Source organism: Macrosteles quadrilineatus, unplaced genomic scaffold, assembly GCF_028750875.1.
Source record: "Macrosteles quadrilineatus isolate MER2022 unplaced genomic scaffold, UCM_ALF_1.0 Scaffold_19__1_contigs__length_3004403, whole genome shotgun sequence".
Classification (NCBI taxonomy): Eukaryota; Metazoa; Arthropoda; class Insecta; order Hemiptera; family Cicadellidae; genus Macrosteles; species Macrosteles quadrilineatus.
In genome coordinates this window covers 2,560,997-2,582,515 of record NW_026542612.1, presented here as the reverse complement: position 1 = coordinate 2,582,515, position 21,519 = coordinate 2,560,997, and the positions used below count along the sequence as shown (strand labels likewise).

The 21,519-nt window shown below is 39.0% G+C and overlaps 1 protein-coding gene across 1 annotated transcript in view; it reads left to right on the top strand.

Moving 5' to 3' along the window:
- Positions 1-8,080: 8,080 nt before the first annotated feature.
- Positions 8,081-21,519, top strand: part of LOC129005321 (mucin-2-like) — a 169,337-nt gene continuing 155,898 nt past the window's right edge. Inside the window, exon 1 of the mRNA XM_054434178.1 lies at positions 8,081-8,549. Coding sequence (XP_054290153.1) covers positions 8,261-8,549 — 289 coding nt within the window. The 5' untranslated portion in view covers positions 8,081-8,260. The remainder of the gene's footprint in view (positions 8,550-21,519) is intronic.

Below are 21,519 nucleotides of genomic sequence, written 5' to 3'. Positions count from 1 at the left end.
GAGGAACGCACCCGCACCTACCAGCTGTGGCAGGAGAGCTGGGAACAGGAGACTCGGGGACGCTGGACCAGGCGACTGATACAGCAAGTCCAACATTGGGTTAATCGGTGGTGCGGAGAGGTGGACTTCCACCTCACCCAGTTTTCGGGTCACGGCTTTTTCCGGTGGTACCTGTTCAGGATAAGCAAAGCCGTGTCACCCAATTGCATATACTGCCCAGGCATTCCCGATGACGTGGAACATACCTTTTTCCACTGCCAGCGTTGGGAAGGGCCCCGCCTGGAAGCTCGACAGTTAGTAGGACTGCTGTCAGTGGACACGGTCATACCGATGATGACGGAGGGTGAGGACAATTGGACCTGTGTGTCACATTACATCCAGGGTATTCTCCAAGAGGCTCGACCTTGACCGGGATGCGGTGTAGGTCATAAAGTATCTATATGCCAAAAACGGTGAGAGCCCTGAGGGCTTAGGTCACATGTTGGCCTGACTTGAAGTAATGTGACAAAAAATTCCAGGTCTGTGTCCAACAGAGTAGAGGGGGTGTTTTTGTGAGTAGTCTGTGATAGTTTCAGGAGTCTCACACTACAGGCTGGCTACCTGTGTGCGTAAAAGCATTTTCCCTCCTCTCCCTTAAAAAGTCAGCTATGGAGTATCAACCCCCAAAAGGGCCTGCTCAAGCTCTCTATCCCGAAACTGGTTATAAACAGGACCCAACAACTAACTCGGGGAGAGGATTTACACCCCAGAAACTGCGAATAATAAGTGTGTGACACAATAAAAAATTAAATCTTCCAGATCAGGAGACAGAACCCTTCATGTGATAACAGAAGGAATTGTCATCACGCTGGACAATTCTCTTCTCTCGTGAATGTAGGTAGACTGTGCTGCGGTTACCATGGTTTCCATTTGTCTATGATGTAGGCTACCTAAAAGAGATATATGTAGATTCTGTAGAACAGAGGGAAAGACTTCGAATAGCAAATACAGTGAGGCGGAAAACTATCGAGGGGCATGGAGGAATCGGGGTACTCCAGGTCCCCAGAAAGGAGGCCGATAAACCCCAATAAATTAGTCAATCAGAAAGGCAGTTGAAAAACAATGCAGTCACAGACCCTAGAATATTTCTGGATATTAGAACATAGAAGGGAAGATGTTTAGGGAACTACTAGACACCGGAGCAGTTAAAAACTAAGCTAGTAAATTGGTAGCTTCAACAATAGAAAAGTTAGGAATTTGATACAAATCTGAATATAATAACCATGCCACTTTAGCTGATAGCAAGATTGTTCCAATAGCTCGTTCTTTTGATGTAAGATGTAGAATCTATGAAACAGATAACGATATTAAGCTGTTTATCCTCCCCGGGCTAAATTCTGACATAACTATTGGTCTAGAAACTATGAAGGATTGGGGAGTTATGATAGACTTGAATAGACGTGTAAAGTAAACAGGTGTATTGGGCCGATACAGGTACTCCGGGCTGTAACTCTTTCAGTCACGGGAATCAGTAAATGTAATAAAATCCCTTTCGTAAGACGAACAAAAAGCAGTTGCAGAATTTCTAGATTTAGAATGGCCGAAATTCGACTCCATTCAAGGGCCAATGCATCTTGTAGAACATACACTTAGATTGAAACCTGATGTACAACCAATCAAGCATAGTTACTATCCCAAAAACCCAGCTATGCCACAAGTAATAAATGAAGAGATTGATAAAATGTTAGAAACCGGAGTTATTGAGCCAGCAATCAGTCCTTGGAGCTCAGTTGTAGTGTTAGTAAAAAAACCGTCAGGTAAAAAAATCAATTCTGCGTTGATTTGAGATCAGTGAATAACTCTACAATTAAAGACGCGTACCCTCTACCACAAGTACAGGCAATTTTGGATAGATTGAGAGAAGCACAGTGTACATTGCTATCCTAGATTTAAAAGACGGATATTGGCAAGTACCCCTGGAGAAAAATAGTCGGCCCCGGACGGCCTTTACTGCACCGGCAAGGGGACTGTTCCAATTTAGAGTAATGCCCTTTGGGCTACATTCAGCCCCAGCTACTTTCCAGAGACTGTTGGATACAGTTTTAGGGGCAGGTCTTGAGGATAAAGCTTTCGCCTATTTGGACGACATTATTATATTTGGTAAAACCTAAGAAGAACACTTGGACAACTTACACAAAGTGTTTGATCGGCTAAGGCAAGTACTGCTGCGCATAAATCTTGAGAAATGTAAGTTTTGCCAAACAGAATTGAAATAACTCGGCCATGTCGTGAATTCCCAGGGCATTATAACGGATCCAGATAAAGTTAAAGCCGTGGTCAATTACCCAACCCCAAAAAATGTGAGAGAACTGAGGGTTTTTTGGGTCTACCTGGTTGGTACAAGAGATTCATACCTAATTATACTAAGGTAACAGCACCTCTCAATTATCTGCTCTGTAAAAGTGTAAGATGGAACTGGACAGAGAACATTTTTTCGCTTTTGAGGAACTGAACTGAAATCCAGTTGGACGAAATCACCAATACTCGCCTGCCCGGATTTTACTCAACAATTCTATATACAAACAGATGCATCTGAGCTAGGGCTCGGAACAACATTGTTTCAGAGGAAGGGCAACAATGAGTATGTAATAGCCTATGCCAGTAGAAGCTTACATGATCATGAAAAAATACTCCACAACCTAAAAAGAGTGCCACGCAGTGTTGTACGTCCTTAGGAAGTATAGACCCTACACCGAGGGGTATCATAGTAGTGATAACTGACCATCAGCCATCAGGCTCTCAAATGGCTACATTCAATGATAACTCCCTCAGGTAGAATAGCTCGTTGAGTGCTAGAATTCCAACAGCGCGATTTCGAAGTCGTATATCGTAAAGGAAGCATATAATAAAGTAGCGGATGCTTTGTCAAGGAACCTACCCGAACCACCTGGGAAAAGCGAAATTGAGGTGCAAACTGCTACAAAAGTGTTAGACATATCCAACAAATGCAGAATGGATTGGTATGACAACATGATGCAGAAAGTTTCTAGGTGGCCCGACAAATATTCTTGCTTTAAAATTATAGATGGTAGACTCTTTAAGCATATTTGGAATAATGTAGGACGGGGAGAAACCCCCCCTACTTCTCCTTGGTAACTGTGAGTCACGAAGGAAAACAGAGCAGACGTCTTAAAGCAAAACCATGATGATCGTACAGCCGGACATTTAGGCATAGCAAAAACATTTGATAGAATTGGCCGCAATTATTATTGCCCAAGTATGTTCAGAGAAATTGCATGGCACGTTAGGAATTGTTCCTTGTGTCAAGAGTATCAGTACCCTAACAAAAAGATTTTAGGGTAATGCAATTTAGGAATTTAGTCCAGGACCTGACTAGGGTTCTGTGTGCATGTCGTGTATAGTGAATTTTACTTTTGCATTTCAATATAGGTGTCTTAGGAAGTGTTTTCCACTCGGGTGTCAAGTTCGCACCTGGTACGTTTTCGAGCTATGACGTCATCAAAATGGCGGCCATTGATTTTTTTAAATTGTATATTTCGCAAACTATTTGTCGGGTCGGAATGAATGTTTTTTTGTTTGAAAGATAATTTTAAATGCTAACTGTTTTACATTTACACATTTGTTGTATGTTTAGTACATTCTTCGTAATTTTGCAAAAACCTGTATTTTTAAATATTTTTGAGTTATTTTTGTTTGTAACGTTTTATTGATACAATTTATAAAAAACCACCAATGAAAAAAGTTGTAGAACATTTAAAAATCTTTACAAAAATACCAAATTCGATATGTTTTACTCAAAAGATTACGTCAAGAAACTAGATAAATCTCATAAAAACACCAATTTTGGCGCAAAAACGCCTATTAGTCCGGCATCTAGGGCAGTTCGCAAGTCTTATAAAGACAGTTTCGCCATTCAATGTTGATGTACGTGTCTAAATAAGTGTTTTTAACTCGGGTGTCACGTCTGGACCCACTGCAGTTTCCGGTTATGATGTCTTAAAAATTGCTACATGTTACGATTTCACCAGCTATTTTACTTAAAATAAGACCATTACCCTCTTTTATGCAAATAAAAGCACAACAAATCAATGTAATTAGTCCATAGGAATGTTTCCACTATATAAATACCCCCGGTGCAGCAATCCTTTCGACTAAGCGAATTTCCATTTGCATGGATTGAGATTTATATGCGTTTTTGCGCAAAATTAGGTTGTTTTGTACGATTTTCTAGTTTCTTGACGTGATCTTTTGAGTAAAGCGTATCGAATTTGGTATTTTTGTAAAGCTCTTTTAACGTGCTACAACTTTGTTTTTAAGTTATTTCTGATATATTGTATCAATAAAACGTTATCGACAAAAATAACACAAAAATGTTTAAAAATATAGGTTTTTGCAAAATTACGAAAAATGTACAAACATAAAACAAAAGTGCAAAAGTAAGAAAGATAGCATGTAAACTTATCTTTCAAACAAAAAAAAGTTCATTCCGATCCAATACATGGTATGTAAAATATCGTTATTTTTAATATAGCCCTTTCCGCCATTTTAATGACGTCATAACCGGAAACTGCAGTGGGTGCAGACGTGACACCCGAGTTGAAAACCCTTATTTAGACACGTACATCAACATTGAATGGCGAAACTGTTTTTATAAGACTTGCGAACTGCCCTAGAGGCCGGACTAATAGGCGTTTTTGCGCCAAAATTGGTGTTTTTATGAGATTTATCTAGTTTCTTGACGTAATCTTTTGAGTAAAACATATCGAATTTGGTATTTTTGTAAAGATTTTTAAATGTTCTACAACTTTTTTCATTGGTGGTTTTTGATAAATTGTATCAATAAAACGTTACAAACAAAAACAACTCAAAAATATTTAAAAATACAGGTTTTTGCAAAATTACGAAGAATGTACTAAACATACAACAAATGTGTAAACGTAAAACAGTTAGCATTTAAAATTATCTTTCAAACAAAAAAACATTCATTCCGATCCGACAAATAGTTTGCGAAATATACGATTTAAAAAAATCAATGGCCGCCATTTTGATGACGTCATAGCTCGAAAACGTACCAGGTGCGAACTTGACACCCGAGTGGAAAACACTTCCTAAGACACCTATATTGAAATGCAAAAGCAAAATTCTCTATACACGACATGCACACAGAATTCTAGTCATGTCCAGGACTAAATCTTTCCCGGAACGTACACCACTTTCAGTGTTCGTTTACGATTTATTCAATCTCTTTGCTTTATCTTTAGGTCTAATCACATATTGTTTGGTATCATTGGAAAGGGTATAGAATCATCTGCAACTTTTGCAATGGGTGGTATTTGATTTTATCAGCGGTTAAGAAGTTATAAGCAAAACAATAAATATAATAATAATAAAAAACACGTTTTTTAATATAGTGAGATAAATATTAAGTTTACAACAAAAGTGTAAATACAAGAAAGATAGGGTGTAAAAATATCTTTCAAACAAAAAATAAATCATCCTGATCCATTAAACGGTTCGCGAAATATACGCATTCAAAAATTGCTGAGCCGCCATCTTGATGACGTCATAGCTCGAAAACGTACCAGGTGCGAACTTGACACCCGAGTGGAAAACACTTCCTAAGACACCTATATTGAAATGCAAAAGTAAAATTCACTATACACGACATGCACACAGAACCCTAGTCAGGTCCTGGACTAATTCACAAAATTCCTGGTACTGTGTGAGTACAGATTTAGTTGGTCCCTTTCCTAGATCAACAAAAGGTAATAAGTATCTCCTGTTGTTTCAAGATACGTTCACTAAGGGGGTGGACTGGGTCATCAGTGACATGCCTAACCAACTCAACAGGTAGGGAGTTATTCTACCAACAGACGTGGCACAGGAAGACCGGGTAAAATGTCGGCGCTCCCAGAGAATGAGTTAACAGACTTGGAAGAAGGAAGACGGACGAGCGATATGGTGATAAGTACCTACTTAAGCCACAGACAATATAATACTTTAATGTTAATGGTTTCTGTTGTCTGTGGTTAAGCCTACTACAAAACAGAGGCAATAAAAAGGCACGGCCCTCCATACTTCCCCTCAACTCGCATTTTATGGAGAAGCTGCTAAAAAGTTCCCCAGCAGAGACGTTACGTTGGGTGAGGAACGATGACGTTTTTTCGTTCGACATGCTACTCATCCCCTATTTTCTCCAAGAATTGCAACATTTGGTTCTATGTATAATAGACTTCCAAACCAAAGAAATCCTGGTGTAGCCTACATGGCAATCATACAGGAGCTGCAAATAAACTGTTGACTTCTTGCGTTATGTAGTGGTCAACAAACACAAGATAGTGTTAACTACTAGAAAATGGAAGATTAAAGATCACATTGGGCCACGCCAATTTAACAATCTGGACTGCGGGGTATTTCTTTGTCCTACAGCGGAAGCATACGCCACCGACCGAACCATAGGGCTTACTCAAAGAGACGTCCAGTGGTTGAGACGGACCATGGTCGAAGAATTAAAAAGTGGTAAAATGGTTTCTCACCAGAAGCCATCGCCACAGATACCCGGTGTCAGTCTCCCATCAGTAAAGAAAGGCCGGAGGAACATTGAGAGGCGCACCTTCCCCATGTTCACTGAACTGACTGGACGGATGAGAGATGCAGAAGACAGGGCCACAAGAAGAGGGGACGAGCGGAAGACGGCAAAAAGAAACCCCCAAAAGTGTTACCATTCGTCACCTTCCTCCAGTACAAGTTCCGCCAGCTCATCGGCATCGGACAGTTCGTTCGATACCACAGTTTCGTCAACGTCTACAAAATTTGAGGCTGGACCCACTGACCCACTCCTATCGAGAAGCAACCAGGGTACCCTCTAGAGGTAGCATCGGGGGAGGGCGAAGGCAGTTGTTAAAATACAAATTTGCAAAAAGAACTAGACGCCATAGTCAATGAGGTATTGGAGGACAAAGGAGCTATAGCAATTTCAAAATTGATGACCCAACTTTTGTACAGATTGACAACGACTGGGAGGTTCTGGTCATTTCGGAAGGCGCTGTCACAGTGGAAGACGAATACCCACCAACCCCTGGTAGAACCATAGGTATGACCCTTCCTCCTTCAGACTCAACGCATTGGGTAAACTACGTAGAAGTAGACGAACGTTCAGTGGCGAAGGCAATCCACCCAGCGGAAGAAAACCAATCAATTACCAAACGAGTCGTAACCGTGGCGGGAAACCTCCCGACACACATAAGCCCTATAATGGTAAAGATACCTCTGATCAAAATTAAGTCAACATCAATAAACAGGGGAGTCAGACTGAAATGGAAGAAACAAAGAAAATTCAGAGACAGGACTGCTGGCGTAAAATACTGGAAGTCTGAAGATATTACTAAGTAAAGCTAGGAATATTAAGGAAAACAGGTTTATTGGTAGAAAACTAGAAAAGGACACGTCATGTGTAGAATTGTTATTAAAATCTAGGTCTTATCATGAGACCTATGGTAATAGCTTATTCCCTATATGGGAAATTCGCTAAAAAGGTTTCTATTTAGCCTCCTCTTCCCGTTGCAAAGCACGGGTACAACTGCAGTAGGAAATAAATCTAAACCTTTTTAAGGTACAATTTTAGTAGAAATCTATCCATAAATGGAAATTTGCTTAGTCTGCAGGTTTGCTGCCACGGGAGTATTTTATTGATCTCATCGTTTGAGCAATCCGTATGAATAAAACAATTAATTTTATCTGCAAACAACTGTATCGATAGCCAATTTGAAAATACAAAGACATCCAGTAAAACAATTTCAATAATTCCATTGGAATAATAATTTTATTGTTCTTTAGAGAATTTTTATACTGTACAGGCGTTAGGCCCATTATTGTTATCAGTATGTATCTCTATAGTACTGTATTGACCTTTACCATGCAATGTGAGAGTGGTGGTATATTCGTTCCTACTTGAACAGTGTTAAAACCAAAGCTGGAAGTAGGGAGTTCTGTTTTCCCCACGCCGGGTAGTGGCAGCACTGCTCACGGCAACGCGCCGCGCCGCGCCGCTCCCGCTCGCCGCAGTTTGGTTTGGCGCTTGGTGTCAACAACATAACGTCGGTAGTCTCGTGTTAGAAAGTTCGAGCCGGCCGGTCACATGTACGGACGTCAAGGCATGTCAACACTCTTCTTCCGAGTGACACTTTACAAAGTGCCTCGTGGTGTTAAATGTGTGTAATGCGGGAATTTGTGTTTTTAGAGATACGATTAATCTCTAAACATGCCGTTCGTCCAGCGAGTAGTGCAACCCAAATTCCTGAGTCGGATTAATCTTCACGACGATGGCGGAAAACCTAAGATCAAGGACGGGGAGTTGGAGGCAGTGACGAATTTCACGTTGAGCAGTGCTCTACGACAACTGGCATCCGTTGTGTTGATCGCGAACGACATCTTCGAGGGTTTGAACAAACAGTTGGAGGATGTCTGTTGTCGCACGGCTAAGTTGCGGACGAGGATCGCGGCCGTGGATCAGGCGGTCTGCAGCTACGATCCAAAGATGGTTACAGTTCGTAAGTACAGTTTATTATCACTCAAAATACCTTCACACTTCCCAGAAAAACATCTTGCTTGTTGTCATCAAATTATTATTATTACTACAATCCATTGTACCTAGGGTTTTGTGAATGTGTACTTAAGTATCCTTGGCAAATGGTGTTGTTCTTCATCTCAATCAAAAGTAACTACAGTATTAACACCTCCAAAGTCTCCGAGGGTTACATCATGGACTAACCAACAGTTGTAGTTTTTATACACAATCAGTCTTCGGTTTTATTTTTGTCGTTATGTTGCCTTAAATTTGAGCTCTTGATTGATTAAACTTTTTCATTACTGAACTGAACAAACTACTATTAAACCGGTTCAATCGAAGCTAAGTATGAAATTTAACCCTTAAACCCCAAACTCGGTAAATGGTAAATGTAAGATATTTGTATGCCATTTGTACTTGCAGAATGATGAATTGATTAGATGATCTTAATAGTGCAGTGGGTGTCTCATTCTTCTGCGGTAATGTATTTTTCTATCTATTAGGTTTCTAAACATCGCAAGTGCAACTAAGCTAAAAGGGGAACCTGGATAGGCCTATATCGGATTTGGTGTTTTGGGGAATCCCTCGCTGCTGTGACGGGACAGGGAGGACCATAACGTCGGAACGGTTCTATTGAAAGAAACTGGTTTGGGTTGGACCAGGTAGGTAGTTCATATACACACAGCGCCAGCACTGTTTTTACATTCCTTCGGTTCCAGGCCCGCCTCACACATCTTGACACGGAACTTGCTAGTTTTCAACCTTCCAACACCAAACATAACCTGTCTTAAAACTTAAAAATCGTTCCTAGAGACTTAACAATAGCAGACCGATAGAGATCTGGAACGATTCAAACTTTGCAATTACATTGACAGTTGGCTTGACAGGACATTGGAGCAGGTGGCAGGGGTGGTATGGAGGTGGATGTGCACTAGGCCGTTATAGCAGGTGTTGCAAACAGCTGATTCCGTCCAACTTCCGGTTTCACCTCACTTTCACTCCTTGCTCCCGAAACGATCACAATTAATTTTGCTACCTACCTGGATTTTGCTATCAAGCTTTTCCTGGACATTTTTAATTCCATATTAACATTACACTACCTATATGGCATATCTTGTTGTTTCTATAAGTCTGGACTAGTTAATTATTTTCAATCCTATTTTAAATATATTTCACCAGTTGTTATGTTTATATTTTAAGATTAAGAAATTATTAAAAACAATAGACTTAATATTTCAATATCCTACGATTTATTTAATGAGTTACAATTATTTAACTGCGTACGTAACACAATAGTTTTAATAATCGTGAAGAATTTTTATATCGATAGACTACTTTATAGAATTAATTTACCAAAAATATCTAGTAAACTTTTGTAGGTTGATTTTCCAAATCGCCAGCTAACCGCTGAGTACAACAACATAATTAACTAGATTAGTCGAGCATGACGGTCGGTTTCTAGACAAGTTCGGTTACTTCTTTATTCTACCTAGGTACCCGCCGTTCCATTCATATAGCGACTATAAAAAGCTTTATTTCCTGCTAGTGACGGTTACACACCCCTCTTCTCCCTCGGCCCGACTTCCAGCTGCCAAAAAACTGCTCCATCCCCTTCGGGACATTTGCATACTCGAGCCTGCAGTCGCAGGGCTACACTTACAAACTGCGAAAGTTACGAGACACTAAATAAACAAATAAATATAACAAAGTTCTGATATTTCAATTTGTCCTATTGTCCACAATCATAAACTCAATATAAAAAAAAAAAAAAAAAACTGCATGTAAATCTCCGTGTTTTTGTCAATCAGTCCGTGTTCCATCAGTCCGATCATGCTGGTTCGCGAAATCGTTTAAATAAATGTAGGTTAACACGTATACCTATACCGAATTTCATCAAAATCGGATAATTTTTGGTAGAGTTATCGTGCAAATGGACACAAATATAAATATAACTTATATTTAAAAAAATATATATACAAAAGTAAATTGGTCCCGAGCCCAGGTCTTGCCAGGAAACCTACGGTAATAGATTATTCACTATGGGAAATTCGCTTAAACCAAAAACCCAATTAATTAAATAAGAGCCAAAACCATTGCGAAAGCGTCCTAGCGCACAATGTTTTTGTGCATAATCACAGCCACCTGCATAATCCTCTACTATAAATTCCTATACTCGCTAAGGATGTATGTTTGCTGAAAACAGTGACAGCCTTATTTTATTTGTATTCTAAAAGAAATGTTCTTCAATATTTAATCTTTTTGGAAAACATAGAAATCGGTTAACAATGATTCACAGCTTGCAGTTTCATTTTACACATGTGTCAATATTAGAGAATGGTTTGGAACAGAATATTTTTGCCCAGTTATCTCTGCTGCATGCAAGTTTAAATGAACCATTTAGGCTAGTTAGGATTGGTAATTGTGACGTATCATGAAGTGCCTAGACTGTCGGACTGCCAGGCCCCATGGATCGTGCATCGAAAGGTCAGAAATCCAATAGCAGTGACATTACAGGACCGGGCTGGAGGGAGAACATTCCTAATTGATTCCAACCGGAGCGCCGTGAGAGTTTACGGGCCCATAGGAGACTAGAGTTGATTGGAGGGGCTTTGAGGCGCGGAGCCGACGGACGAGATAGTGAGTGGGATGCTGGGCCTAGCCAGGCACTAAAACATTCTACTTGTTGGAATAATATACTGATTAAATGGGCGTGATTAATATGGGTACACGTTTCTAACGCTAACCTAGGATTGAATCGATGTTATGTTTGGTCAATAACATTTTGTAGGCCTTAAAGGGGGTTTAAAGTTATAGCTTTGTGCCGGAGTTACTATAAATTATTCATAACGCAAAATTTGATAAATTGATGACTAAAAAACACTTATTTAAACACTTTATTTTCCATTAATGGTGGCCAAAATTATGTTTAGTAGTCTAAATTGTATATTAAAGCAGAACTTGACTTATCGACGACTTGACTTTATTTGTTCTTTTTTATCCATCAATCCATTTCAATTTCACAATATATAGGGACAGTGATATGTTGTGTTCAGTATATACAGCAGTTAAAGCAGCACAACATATGTTGTTGTGGACCCGCAGTGGAGTTTCTTGACTTTCACTTTCACCCCTTCATCTCACACACACAGTGTGTTGTTGTGATCACTAGGTATATATACATTAGTTACAGCAGCACAACATGAGTTGTGGACCCGCAGTGGAGTTTGACTGTCACTTTCACCCCTTCATCTCACACACACACAGTGTGTTGTTGTGATCACTAGGTATATATACATTAGTTACAGCAGCACAACATGAGTTGTGGACCCGCAGTGGAGTTTGACTGTCACTTTCACCCCTTCATCTCACACACACACAGTGTGTTGTTGTGATCACTAGGTATATATACATTAGTTACAGCAGCACAACATGAGTTGTGGACCCGCAGTGGAGTTTGACTGTCACTTTCACCCCTTCATCTCACACACACAGTGTGTTGTTGTGATCACTAGGTATATATACATTAGTTACAGCAGCACAACATGAGTTGTGGACCCGCAGTGGAGTTTGACTGTCACTTTCACCCCTTCATCTCACACACACACACAGTGTGTTGTTGTGATCACTAGGTATATATACATTAGTTACAGCAGCACAACATGAGTTGTGGACCCGCAGTGGAGTTTGACTGTCACTTTCACCCCTTCATCTCACATACACATAGTGTGTTGTTGTGATCACTAGGTATATATACATTAGTTACAGCAGCACAACATGAGTTGTGGACCCGCAGTGGAGTTTGACTGTCACTTTCACCCCTTCATCTCACACACACACAGTGTGTTGTTGTGATCACTAGGTATATATACATTAGTTACAGCAGCACAACATGAGTTGTGGACCCGCAGTGGAGTTTGACTGTCACTTTCACCCCTTCATCTCACACACACAGTGTGTTGTTGTGATCACTAGGTATATATACATTAGTTACAGCAGCACAACATGAGTTGTGGCCCCGCAGTGGAGTTTGACTGTCACTTTCACCCCTTCATCTCACACACACACAGTGTGTTGTTGTGATCACTAGGTATATATACATTAGTTACAGCAGCACAACATGAGTTGTGGACCCGCAGTGGAGTTTGACTGTCACTTTCACCCCTTCATCTCACACACACACAGTGTGTTGTTGTGATCACTAGGTATATATACATTAGTTACAGCAGCACAACATGAGTTGTGGACCCGCAGTGGAGTTTGACTGTCACTTTCACCCCTTCATCTCACACACACACAGTGTGTTGTTGTGATCACTAGGTATATATACATTAGTTACAGCAGCACAACATGAGTTGTGGACCCGCAGTGGAGTTTGACTGTCACTTTCACCCCTTCATCTCACACACACACAGTGTGTTGTTGTGATCACTAGGTATATATACATTAGTTACAGCAGCACAACATGAGTTGTGGACCCGCAGTGGAGTTTGACTGTCACTTTCACCCCTTCATCTCACACACACAGTGTGTTGTTGTGATCACTAGGTATATATACATTAGTTACAGCAGCACAACATGAGTTGTGGACCCGCAGTGGAGTTTGACTGTCACTTTCACCCCTTCATCTCACACACACACAGTGTGTTGTTGTGATCACTAGGTATATATACATTAGTTACAGCAGCACAACATGAGTTGTGGCCCCGCAGTGGAGTTTGACTGTCACTTTCACCCCTTCATCTCACACACACACAGTGTGTTGTTGTGATTACTAGGTATATATACATTAGTTACAGCAGCACAACATGAGTTGTGGACCCGCAGTGGAGTTTGACTGTCACTTTCACCCCTTCATCTCACATACACATAGTGTGTTGTTGTGATCACTAGGTATATATACATTAGTTACAGCAGCACAACATGAGTTGTGGACCCGCAGTGGAGTTTGACTGTCACTTTCACCCCTTCATCTCACACACACAGTGTGTTGTTGTGATCACTAGGTATATATACATTAGTTACAGCAGCACAACATGAGTTGTGGACCCGCAGTGGAGTTTGACTGTCACTTTCACCCCTTCATCTCACACACACAGTGTGTTGTTGTGATCACTAGGTATATATACATTAGTTACAGCAGCACAACATGAGTTGTGGCCCCGCAGTGGAGTTTGTTGATTTCACTTTCACCCCTTCATCTCACATACACAGTGTCAAGTCACAGCAGCACAACATGAGTTGTGGCCCCGAAGTGGAGTTTGTTGATGACATATTCACCCCTTCATCTCACACACACAGTGTGTTGTTGTGATCACTAGGTATATATACATTAGTTACAGCAGCACAACATGAGTTGTGGCCCCGCAGTGGAGTTTGTTGATTTCACTTTCACCCCTTCGTCTCACATACACAGTGTCAAGTCACAGCAGCACAACATGAGTTGTGGCCCCGAAGTGTAGTTTGTTGATGACATTTTCACCCCTTCATCTCACATACACACAGTGTGTTGTTGTGATCACTAGGTATATATACATTAGTTACAGCAGCACAACATGAGTTGTGGACCCGCAGTGGAGTTTGACTGTCACTTTCACCCCTTCATCTCACATACACATAGTGTGTTGTTATGTTCAGTATATACAGTATTCACAGCAGCACAACATGAGTTGTGGCCCCGCAGTGGAGTTTGTTGATTTCACTTTCACCCCTTACAACTACAATCGCAGTGTGTGCACACTGCACTACCACTTTATTCAATTGATTCAATGCTGTAACTTATATTATTTACTGTTTGTTAAAATACAAATACTCTATGTAGGGCCTATTTCATTTAATGCCATAAATTAATATGTCAGTGAAATTATAGTTATATTTCTTTATATCGTATTTCATGTTGAAATTATTTAAACTAATTTGAATTAAAACATAGTATTTAGTCATGTTTTCACATAGACATTCTTTTAAGGTTTTTTTTATATTAGGCCTAAGCGTATTGTGCTCGTCGTTTGATTTTACACATCAAGTATAGTAAACAATTCAGTTTTAGAATTGGTTAAATGTTTTTAAACGTTCTTTGTTGTTGTCACGAAGGCTTAGTTCTCAATTATTGTAGTTGCAAAATCTAAAAAAAAAAATGGTATAAGTCATTTTTGAAGTAATCTAAATTTGCTTAGACTTAACAATTTTAAGAACTAGCGACACAGCCGACACATAAGAATTGACCTATTTAAGACTTCAAAATTGAGTAGGGTGTTAGTATTGGTATTAAACACAAACAAAAATAAGCACACTCAGGTTTAAGGCTCTCTTTCACACTCACCTCAGAGGATGTGCCAAGATACAGGGGTTGTGCATCCGGCGCCGTTGTCCCTTTCTCTATGTGAGAATTCTTTTCCGAGAAGACGTCACGTTTAGCAGCGATTGTTGTATCAAGTGTGTAACATAACAACAATGCTCCACCTGGTCGTGCATTATCGGCCATTGTCGGATGTTCTCGGAACACATTACAGTCACGTGACCACCAGTTTGCCCACAGTCCGTATCTAATTAATTAAATCTCTACCCTAGGCAGCTTAGCAATTAGCTTCATATTTAATTATGTGTTGATTCAATAGAGGAGTAAGTAAAGGTTGTGTGGTATAATTAATTTTGGATAGGCCTAACTGTATTATAAAATACAGTATAAATTAAAATACTATAATATAAAATACAGCGTTATAAAGTTCATCAACTAACAGATAGCTTGCAGTGTTAATATAACTAATCAATTTTTGTTTTCACATAATGCGTAATAGCAACATAGCCAAATATCATCTAATGCAGAAAATATAAATGCAACAAATTTGTATGCACTCAAGACTCTATTCGTTGATGGATGACCCAATCAGTCTTTTTGTTTTGGTCACGTCGTTAAACGTAATTAATTACTGTTTATAGAAACCCCAATGTAATATGAACGAACATTAGTTATGAACTAAATATACAAAAGATTAACTTGAAGACTTTCGATTTCAAATTGTATTATAGAAAAAGTTAAAAATTAATTAAATAATTGTTCATATTAAATAAGGCAAACAATAAAGAGATTTTAATTACGCTGATAATCCGTCTCGTCTAAAACACTGTTGTCCAAAAACGTGTTGGATTACCGTACTGATACATTTTTTGATATTGGTTAATATTTAAGGTCTATAAAGGTGATTTTATTAAGCTACTTCATAGAAAAATAGTAAATCTGTCGTAAAAACCATGAATTGCGTGATAGACGAATGTTTATGTTAAAAATAAGAATTAGTCAAATATAAATTCTCTTTTTTGCTGAGAAACAGCTGTCTAGTTTGCGACCTTGGGCTTTTAGAGAGTTAACTGTAGGAGTTAGTGGATCACTCCCCTCCGAGACGGATGAGCGCATTACAGAAATGAACACCACAACAGCTACGCACACTATTTATAAACCCCTGAAACTATGTTTTGGGGTGAAATAGTGCTCGTCATACGTCCGCGTGTTCGTTTCTTTTAATAATAAACATTATTATGAGCATTATTATTTAATTAATGAACATTGTTGTTAGTACCTAAGTGTTTTAATAACTCTAAATTATCTATGTTGTTATTAAACTTGTAAGTAATAAGTATTGGCAATAATTAACTACTTCGTGATAGATGTTTGGGCAAGTGGAGTTCCCGGTCATCTTTTGTCACATTGATATTTAAGCAAAATACTACGTTAAATTACAATTATTGTATGTTAAACCATAGACTAACCAACTCAAGGGACTGTATTTATCTATGGTTATACTACTTTGTATTTGTTTAGCTTTTAAATCGCGTTAAGGTTTGAATGGAATGTAAAATTAATCATAAACTTGGAAATGTGGGGGAAATGATTAAGTACAACCGTTATACTCGATTTGTTGTTTGAAATGTATTTTAACCACTACACATATTAGTGCCCGACATTAGACAGACGACAAGGGTTGAAGACGGACATTACGGGAGAAAAGTAATCAATGTTCTCATCAATCGCATCGATTCTTTATCAGTACTGTATCTAAACAAATTTGGCTTGTTGTAAGTAAGTGCAGTATAATTTAACTGCATAGTTTGCTTATATTCTGTTGGAGTGTCTATTTTTCCTTCGTGATGACATTTACAGTACTCACAAAACATAAAATAAAGACCAACCGATAGAGCTAAAATGTTACTTGAGATGGTTGTCTAGGTAATGTTGTGATTAGTTGAGTTATATAGTTATATGATTGGGACTTGGGAGTTACCCATGTTTTGGAAAACATTTTGTTGTTGGACTCGCCTGTTCCTGTATTTTGCCATATGTTGGAGGCGGAATTCCCAAAAGTCGCCACATTTCAATCAGCTGGTCGTGTGTCGAGGGCAGAGTGATATTACTGCCGCCGCCATATGGTTGTCCGTCCCCTACCAGAATAGCCCCAACACACACTGCTTATCACAGACACAGACCAGACGAGATCAGCCCTGTCTGGCTCATTAGGACTTTACTAACCTAGGCTAGTATCAGGATTAGGTTGATCCACTAAAATATCGAATACCAAGTTGCAAAGCGCCATCCTCAAGTTTATTCAAATTATGAATAAATAATGTGATAATGTAATAAGTGCTAAGTAGGAACATACAACTCCTTTAACTGTAAAAATCATGTCCGCCTGCCACTCCTAGGGTTAATACAAAGGCCCCAATGATGAATTCCGGGTACCTTTCCAGTTTTAATTAAGGGTAAGCCTACTTGTAATGTTGTACGTATCAAGTTTTATTGTAAAAGAGCTAAGTGTAGGAGCTGAGGAAAGTACATGCCTGTCTTAAATAAATGACAATCGAAATTGTACGTTTAAGGAAAATATCGTTGTTTATTTTAAATATATATTGAAGATTTTGAGTGTTAACTACTACTGATCAGTTGTGGACTAATTATTTGACACTGATCTGAGTTATTCACTAAACCAAGTAAGAAATTCCCATGTGAAACACTTGATGTGCAGCTTATCAATGTGTTTCCCATAGAAATTTACCTAGAAGTTCCTTGCAACAACAAAAATGATCGCTGCATCATGAAAACTAATTATCATTTAATAGGCTATTGCGCGAACTTAATCCTTAAAGAAGCTGATCTTAAAGTTTAGTTTGTTTTTAGGGCATCGATATATAGCCTAACTGCTAGTAGTTATATATCGATGGTTGTTAGTTGCAGTTCCAATAGCATTTCGCCAATAATTCTGAGAGTGTATAATTTGTTTGATTTCATTTATTTCTACTTCCACCCCTACTTCGATTGAATCTAAGTGTCGTATGATTGTCGCGTTGCTGAGTTGCCAAAAATAGTGGCCGACGTTTCGGATGCCTTGGATCAGTCCAGCTTCGAAGCAAAAAACGACAATTTTTCGGTATTCAATTTATATTTATATAGTTGCATTTTAGTTTGTCCAGAAGTTTGATTGGAGCAACGTATCCAAACCTCGTCCACTGCATCTCCCGAAGCCAACATTCAAAAGTCTAGTTTTACCGTGTAGTAGTTTTTAGCCTACTGTACATTACTTCTCGAGGGATTGTTCAGCAGTCTCCGTATGAACAGTGAAGACATCGTCTGAGGCAGACGCCCGCCGTGGTACTCTCTTTGTGTAGGCAATAACTCGAGTTTAACGGGTGGTATGTTGACCTAAATAGCTTCATCGAGACAGTTGAGGGCGTCTAGTCAAAAGAGCCGACACGACGACGGAAGTGTGAGAATGTCGTGTTGACAGTGACGTGGACGACGTCAGGAAACGTCACTTGACAACACCACGTCATGGACCACGGCCAAACACTGCCTGAGAGTGGAGATTTATCAGGGAATTTATGTTTCTAATAATAGGATATCAAGAAGACACATGTATATTCTATCGGGTAGCGTCTCGTACATTGTTGCAATATCAATGGGTTTGGGGTGGGGTGGGGGATCCACGCATCCAAAAAGTTCGAAGAGGCGGGTGTTGTACAATGTTCCCTCATAAGCGTCTGCGATTCTTTTATGCTGAATGCCCTCTGGCAGTGTTACATAAACACTGGATGTATAAAAAAACTTCGGCTGGCTAACTTCCATCAAAGACGAAGTGGTCTTGATTTATATTTTTACCACACATACTTAGTGAAATCCCCCGAACAATTATGCTGCAGAGGTATAAACATATTTAAAAATAGTACAGTATATAGTTAGTAAAAAATATTTCCTATGACAAATATATCACTTAGCCTACTTTGAAATTATATTTTGTTACCGATTATTACAATCAGTCTGTATTTATCACTGTACACGAATCGCAATTGTAAAAAACGTTAACAGCAAAATCTAAAGAAATATAAACCAAAATAATAACCGAGCTTGATTTGTAACACAACTGTTTTACAATGTAGGGCTGCTGAGTGCCGACTGAAGGCCTATTGAAGGTGTTAAATATAACCCCCACGTCACTGCAGACAAACCCTGCTAACGACTGTTTCATTGTGCAGTATATTACAACCCCGGCACCTCTACTGCAGAGTGCAGACCGCTTGGCTTGGCATCCAATATACGTCGACATATGTCTCGGATTAATACGCACATATGTCATCGCCAACTAGCCGTAGGCCTACTAAACGATGCTTCCGGCCGGACATTGACCATTTATTTACATTAGCGGAGATAACATCGCGTGTAACCCTGTGATCCAATTAGGGGATGTTTGTGGACACCCTGTACTGTATATGTTGCGGCGGAGAAATGACGCGTGTAAAGTGAACAGGACATTGACGAGGGTCAGTTTTCTAGGTTATCTTATCACCTTGGCAAGATGTAGATGTGTAATTAAGTTAGTGAAATAGTCTGCACTACAGTAGTCTGTACTATTGTGGTGTTTTGACTAGAATGCTTTGAGAAACGCCTCAAGTTGGTGCCAATCCTGACTAGTATATCTACGTATCCATATGGACCAGCCGTAGCTATTCATCCGTTCACTAAACAGATCAAGGTAGAACGATTCTCGCAGAGTGAGCTACTCGGACAAAAATCTATTCAATCTCTTACGTTTTGATAATGCACTGTACTGTACTGTAATAATCGATACTATACAAGATGCCTAAGAAGTTGCCCATTCAGTCTGGCCGGGCTATAATAATTTCACGTGAACAAAAATGTATAACAAAAAAACTAATTGACCAAATGAGCTGATGTTTTTCCATGAATATACCTAATATACCATAGGCTTAATGGACGACTTAGTCATTTTTATTTTAATACTCTCCTAGTGCTCTGCCCTGACGGCTTACAAAGTTTCTATGTAATCTATATATTAATTTGAAACTGTTTTTCTTTGTCATAGCTAAATTGAGAGAACGGCTGGGCGTAGAAACTCGGTAGGGGTGTCTAAAGAAAGGTCTTGGTCTGTAGATGAGCCATCAAAAGAGAAACGTGGTAAATTCCCTTGGGGCTCTGCCCCAGTGGCCTTTGAATTCCCATCCCATGTTATTCTTATGGAGGAAAAACTGGGTTTTTGTCCCAGCTAATTTGAGAGAACGGCTGGGCGTAGAAACTTGGTAGGGGTCTCTAAAGAAAGGTCTTGGTCTATAGATGAACCATCAAAAGAGGAACGAGGTAAATTCCCTTGGGGCTCTACCCCAGAAGCCTTTAAAGTTGCCTCTTCAAATTTGTTTTTTGCATAATTCTACACTACTTTTAGCGAATTTCCCTATAGGGAAGTAGCTATTACCGTAGGTGGCATGGTAAGACCTAAGCCCGGGAGCGATTTACTTTTTCATTTTGATGTCCCCAGAGGCCAAAAACACCATTCGTTCAAATGTTTATATATGTATATATATATATATATATATATAGATTTATATATATATATATGTGTCCGTGAACGCGATAACTTGAGTAATTTTTGTCCGATTTTGATGAAATTTGGTTTAAAGGTGTAAAGCGGGATAAACTTGAATGAGTTCGCGAACCAGCATGATCGGACCATGGGAACAGGGCTTTACGGGGGGTTTTATGGGGTAAAAATTGGTTTTTCTCACTTTTGACCCTCAAAACACAAAGTTTCCCAATTTCTCTTTATACCTTTTTAAAGAGCTTAAAAAAACAAATAATTTAGTATATAAAAGTATTTTTGTACGGTTATTGGTAACGGAGAAAATTAAAAAAATTGTAAATTTAAAATTCCCATGTTATTCTTATGGAGAATATTGTAAAATGTTGTAGTTTGGTTGTTTATGGATATATTTTGATCAAACTTGGCAAACTTATTTATTTTGTACTAAGCTATTAATATTTTACTAAAAAACACACTTTATTAGTTTCCTAGTAGCAGCAAACCTAGGTACTCGACCTATAATGTTATTTAAATATATTTAATTGAAAATCAATTCAGACAAATGGAAATTCGCTTAGTTGTCAGGTTTGCTGCGACGGGGGTATTTAATGAAACAGCTGTTAATATTTAAATTGTGATGTATTGTATTTTTCAAAATAAAGTACAGTATTTGCAATGGGTTTTTAGCGAATTTCCCTATAGGGAAGTAGCTATTACCGTAGGTCTCATGGTAAGACCTAAGCCCGGGACCGATTTACTTTTTCATTTTGATGCCCCCAGAGGCCAAAAACACCATTCGTTCAAATTTTTATATATCTATATATATAGATATATATATATATATATATGTGTCCATCCGCACGATAACTTGAGTAATTTTTGTCCGATTTTGATAAAATTTGGTTTGAAGGTGTAAGGCGGGATAAACTTGAATGAGTTCGCGAACCATCATGATCGGATTATGGGAACGGGGATTTATGGGGGGTCTTATGGGGTAAAAATAGGTTTTTCCCATTTTTGCCCCTAAAAACACAAAATTTCACAATTTCTTTTTAAACCATTTTGTAGAGCTTAAAATAACAAATAATTTAGTAT